At 39.7% G+C, this 6,000-nt stretch overlaps 1 protein-coding gene across 4 annotated transcripts in view; it reads left to right on the plus strand.

Annotated features, from left to right (window-relative positions):
- The window catches only part of PDE1A (phosphodiesterase 1A), a 230,481-nt gene extending 224,481 nt beyond the window's left edge, over positions 1-6,000 (plus strand). For 2 of the 4 annotated variants that reach the window (XM_075028310.1, XM_075028313.1), the window contains 2 exons: positions 2,375-2,494; positions 2,818-6,000. In XM_075028310.1, the coding sequence (XP_074884411.1) occupies positions 2,375-2,451 (77 nt within the window). In that variant the 3' untranslated portion in view covers positions 2,452-2,494; positions 2,818-6,000. The remainder of the gene's footprint in view (positions 1-2,374; positions 2,495-2,817) is intronic. The other 2 variants (XR_012650458.1, XR_012650459.1) reach the window with 2 other exon arrangements.

Below are 6,000 nucleotides of genomic sequence, written 5' to 3' on the forward strand. Positions count from 1 at the left end.
AACCAGAAGGTCGCTATTACAAGAACTCCAGTTGTGACTGAATGTCATTTTTCTCCACCATACCTTTGTCCTTTCCATCATCTCACTTTCATTTAATTGAATGTTACGAGATTAAGTGGAACTATTATAAGGTGATTTTTTTTTAAGTGATGATTTTCCTTTTCTCCTGAGTGATTTATTAATTAGAACATTAATTTTAAAAACTGCTTATGTTTAATTAAACAACTCCACATTTCAATGATTTATAAATGTTAATTGGCACACTTTTAACTTTTCACTCATGATGATAGCCACATTAATCCTTAATATCAAAATGTAAAGGAGATAATAAATCTGCGATAAAACAGATTATCAGTAACTACGCCTCTATATGACAGTAGAGGACTACCCAGTCATATCAAGGTGTACAAAGCATTCAGTGTCATCAGCAGTCAGTAACTGAAAACCTCTGGAGGATAACCAGGTTACAGATCCACATCAACAACATGCCAGTTTGATTTATGGTAATGCAAGTGGCATCAAGTAATCACCCGTGCCATGCAAATGCTGGTGACCGTTCAGTGCCGCGGTGGCCCTGTGGTGCTCAGCTGAGTGTGGAACCCTTTGCATCCATGCAAAGCGGGCACGGATCGCTGCGGTGCCTGGTTCGTTAGCGTTCCTTGTGCACACTGTGTGGCTAAACAGCAACAGTAAATCAGGATCCTGGTACTAAGGGAAGGCATCCGTGTTCACGGGGGGGATGAGGATGGAGGGGAGGCTATATTAAAAGAGCAAATGATGTGTTTATAAAAAGGATGGGGATTATAAGATAACAGCCATTAGCAACCATTCATAGGGTAGAGTTTATCACATAAAAAACCTGATGCATCGACAGGAAGAACGTTATGTATGGTTTAGAGATTAGTGTTTAGTTTTTATGAAAATTAAAGATACAAAGTTTTTGTTTTAAGGCCTCCACAAACCACTCCTATCCCACTCCTAAAACTGTACTCACCATTCCATGTCAAGCATAAAATTTAAATATTTAGATCAATAGATTTTACTTTCATACCTCTCCCTGTGCCCTTTATGGATAATAATAAAAATTTTGCTAAATCCCCCAAAAAACAGCTGCCGGCTGAAAGATCTGGAGACGTTCTAATTCATGTTAGTCTGATTTTGAGACTTTAAAAGCCTTCGGAGAACTGGTTCTTTATATTCCACCTACACTAAATTTACGTAAAGTAAGGGGGATGGTGAAGAATGCTGCTTGGGGGAATATGGCCCATCTGCTGGTGGCCGCATTGCAGAGTGGGCAGCACCCACTCTGCCACCATTCATGGCAATGAAACAAGGATAAAATCAGTAGCAATTCTTACTTGTTTACAGTGAAGCCATGGTGAATTCATACCCATTAATTTTCTTCTTTCCTCATTCTCATTCCTGTGAGCTCCCTTTCCTCTCTTCCCTTTCTGTTTTCTAAACTGTGAGCCTCTTCTTCAACTCCAACTCACCGTCTTTCAATTTTCCTTTCAGATCACACATCATCCGCTTTCCCTTTCAGCTGCTCGTACCTTCATTTTCTGGCTTTCAAAAATGTTCCCCCACCTGTATTTTTATTTTAATAACTTTTTTGCTTCTCTCAGCTCATTTTCTCCACTTTTGAGACTTCTGTGCTTTTCCTTTTTCACATTTTCAGTTCAGCATTATTAATCACTGGTGGGATCACTCAATCAACTGGTTAAAACTGAGAAGTTTAAGTTTGCTACATTCTCCCCGTGCCTACTATCTCAGTATATAATTTCCACAGCTGTACTCATTCAAAGTTACTGAAAGAATAGTTTAAGCAACAGCTTAATATTATGACTGTCGGTTTGAAATTCATGTTGTATTACTCAGTTTGAAAGCTGCTTGTGTCACTTGGTGTCATTGCTCCTATCTGATTGAATTAATTGAATTTTTAGAACTTGACACTGGCATCTTTCATTATCTGAGAGAAGCTTACCCCCAATTTAAAAGCCTACATTAAAGAGGATTTAAACAGCACTTCTCTGCAGAGGGTGAATTTTGACTTTCAGTAAGTTGGAAGATAAAATAAACCAAATCCAAACCCACTGTATTAACACCTACTCATGTAAATGTCTTCGTATTTTTGTTTTGTGCTGTGATCTATTGTTTTCATTCTATCCTTTGCCTTATGGGTAAACCATAATGATTAGTTAATTCAATCTTATGCTTACTCTGGTGAGAAAGCAATTAAAGAAAGCAGTGACTGAAACCTCATTTTAACCTTAAAAAAATCAGGAGGTAAAAGTTCCTGTCTGTCTAGGGCTGTGCGGATTCTCTTGGTTAACTTCCTCACTCAGGTTTCCCATCACATTTGTTTATCTTCCAGGTGAGCCTAAACACTGTAAGAAGTCAGAAGATAAGGTAAAATCCACTGAGCAGAAAGGAGCACTGATACAGAACTAGATTTGCTATTTCTTAAAAGCTTCTGACATTTTGGGCAGGACAGGTAATTTTGTCATTTCTTTCTTATAATGGGGAGAATTTGATACCATAAAAACTTGCTAAGTGCTATTATTATCCTGTTCGTTCTATTCCAGTTGTTTTACTAGAAAATTTTGAAATGGGAACACGGTACACCGCACCTTCTCTGTCCCTTTAAAAGCCATTCAATATAAAGAAGGGAAAAACAATACTTTTACATCTGTGAATCCTTAATGTCAGACTAAATGATCATGCAATAAAACATCCTCAATTCATGTATATTAAATACTGGAAGTAGTAGTATTCAAAATCTGTTGTTTATGAATTTTCATTTGACCTCTGTTGCAGGAGAAAAGAACTCTAGCTGTTCTTACCCCATGATCTCAGAGGCTGTTATCTGTCAACATTGTTCTTGGATCATCCTGTTTCTGTGACGAGTGATTGGACAAAAGTGTAAAACATAAAACCCTGAGCTGGTAACTCAAGGCACTTCACAACTAACAAGATTTCAGTTGTATTTGTTGTTGCTATTTCCTCTTCTATTCTGCTTTCTTAAACTAGCCAAAATAATTTTTTCAGCCAAAGTTGGACCTCGCTTTATTGTACCACTGACACCAGACATTTCCAGTTAACCATGAGACATGTGAAAACACGATACTTATCATCTGCCCAGGATTGCTGTTACGTGTCACTGCTACTGGCATCCAATGGAAATGGAAAGTCAAAATGAAATGTTGTTATAGATACTTGTTCATGCAACCATGCTGCATGCAACATAAAAGTCCTACTTGTTAGCTTCCTTAAAATATCTGGAAATAAAAATATGTAGACTGTACAGGGAAGTTGTAGAGTTACACTGACCAGCCTGCGTGGATGATGATTCTTCCCCACTGTGGTGGCTGCCATATGGAGAGAACTGGTGTTTAACAAATCAGTATTCAAAATATCTCTTTAAAATTAATTAAATAGCATCCAGTATTAAAGACTAAAACATTCTCAGTCCTATAGTATTTTGGAAGACATCAGCAATGGTGTCAGCCCTACCGTGAAGCTGGTGCTTATTGTTTTGTAGGGTGGAAGAGACAGCGACAGGAATACATGAAAATTGCTTCACTTCAGCAAAATATTGTGTTGCCTCTCAGACAGACCTGGAAGGTGACACTGAAGCCTTATATCACGGTTTGTCTCAAATGCAAAGGTGACACCGTGGATCCTGCAAAATCCTTGCTAGCGTTTGTTTCATTAACAGAAAGCACCAGACCATCTTTCTTTGAGGGGCAGCGAAAACGGAGCACACAGGCAGTTACCCCTGCAAGAAGCCTGAGAATGAGCCCTTCAGCCGGAACTGTGCCCAGAAAGAGACTCCATTTTCATCTCTGCTTCCCTTGAGCTGCACGTGACCCCTCCTGGCTTGCCCAGGCGACCCATGCAGCTGCAGCCAACCTCATTTCCCTCTGCTGGAACCCGCCAGGAAGCTTCCACGCTCCCCTTCGTGTCGTAGGCGCTCGGGTGGCTCGCGTCGCTGCGCTCCCAGTTCTCCTTTTCGGACCCTGTGGTTATTACCTCACTGACCAAAAAGTCTTTATAATCAGCCATGGTCCGCTCCGAAGAGGACTCGCAGGGGCGGTGGCACTCCCTCCCTACGCAGAGGCCGACGGACGACTGAGACCGATGTGCTATTCATCTGCGGCGCCAGGGATCTAACCAGAGCTCAGCAGGCATCAGGCTCAACCTCAGCAAGGGCACGCTTTGTGCCGATTGAAGAAGGAATCGCGAAACAGTCACCCCAGACTGAGGGACTCTTACACGTCCATACCTGTTGACTGTCCCTTTTCTGACAGCGGAGCAATCGAAATTGAGCTGGGAACAGTGCAAGCTCCGAGCCCTGGGATAAGGGCATGCCAAAAGGTGGAATTCCTGTCATTGAATATGTAAGCCATATAAATGCTATGCATATGTGGTGTGCATAGTTTTAACTTAAGAAATGTTTGTGCATATAGGATGTAAAAAGTGCGTTTAAATTGTTCTGTGTATCCGGTCCAGGGCTTGTATTTAGCATGGACAAATTTCTGTACAGTGCAGTTAACGACTGAAATGTTAACAAATGAAATTGTATCATATATGTTACAACGCAATCGATATTTTTTGCTAAGAGTTAAGAATTTATATATTCTCTGCTAGTGTTTGAGCAAATCATTAGTAGCCTGGACCACTCCGTGCACTTTTGCATCCTTTTTTGGGAATGTTGGGCTCTTTTTTTCTTTTCTTTCATAATAAAATATAAACCATCTTATGGCTTCTTATTGTCATTACGACAAGAGAAGAAACATAATGGTCATATCAGACTTTTTTTTAAATTGTAAATTGCCATATGCTGTGGCAGTGGAAAATCTCGTTTAAGATCTGAGAACTTGGGACCTTATTTCAGATATGCTGAGCATTTGCAGTTCCCACCAAATTTGAAAAGAACAAAAGATGACTGATATCTTTAAAAACTAGGCCAGTTAGGTATTTGTTTGTTACAGTGTGTTCTTCAACATTGTAATTTATGATTCACTGAGACTGAAAGTCTGGAGCAATCAGAATTTAATGTTTTTACTGTATTTTCAATTTCAGACCTTTACCATAGTTGAACTTGACTTTTTTTCCTGTGTCTCTATCCCATTGTGATTTATATACTCTGCAAGAGTTTTCTCCTGGAAATACAAGCAGAAATTATAACAGATTCTGCAGAGTTCTCGGAGCATCCTGTGGGGGTCTCAGTGTCCTGTTATTAGAGCTGGCACCAAGATCTCCCACGCAGAAACTAGAAGGAGCTCCTGATGTGACAGGAGGCACTCATTGCCTGCAGAACTCATTCGTTAATATAGAAATGTGATTTGTGTATAAATAATCTTATTTGCTCATTTGTATTCAGTTTTAATCATTGTGGTAGATGTTACTGAAATACAAGAAGAGTCCTTAGTTTTTCTTTAACGCCAGCTGATTCTCTTTCTTTCTTCCTTTATTCTTAGCAAGATCTTAGCTGGACATGACCCAAAGCTTAGTGTGTTTTTTGGATGAGGAGAAATTTCCTTTGGTGGAGAAGACTGATATAGCCAACACGTGTTAGTTAAGGCTTTGACCTTGGGTGACATTTGCGTTGGGGTGGCAGAAAGGCTTCTTGAGAGGGCCTCTCCCTGAACAATAGTTTACCCCTGAAACCTGTAAGGCTGCGCTACCAAAACACTGCATGGGGCCATAAGAAATGGTGTTTGTATATGCATCTTTCCCACAGCATTATGGGCATGTACCCCTGCATTGAGCACACTGAGGAGCTGTAGCTATAGATTAGCCCTCAAGAGTTTTATTTTGTATTTTTATCTTGAGATATCTGGCATATGTTATGTAATATTGTTATGGGTTATGATCTAGCCAGTATTTTTTTATTTAATTTTCAACAAGACAATCTACAACTGTGTGTTTTTATTCTGCTGTATTTGTCCGTATTTCTTATGATGATATTCCCAAATAAATTTGATTTGAGGGCAA

The sequence above is a fragment of the Buteo buteo genome, chromosome 5 (genome assembly GCF_964188355.1).
Source record: "Buteo buteo chromosome 5, bButBut1.hap1.1, whole genome shotgun sequence".
In the NCBI taxonomy this organism is placed as follows: Eukaryota; Metazoa; Chordata; class Aves; order Accipitriformes; family Accipitridae; genus Buteo; species Buteo buteo.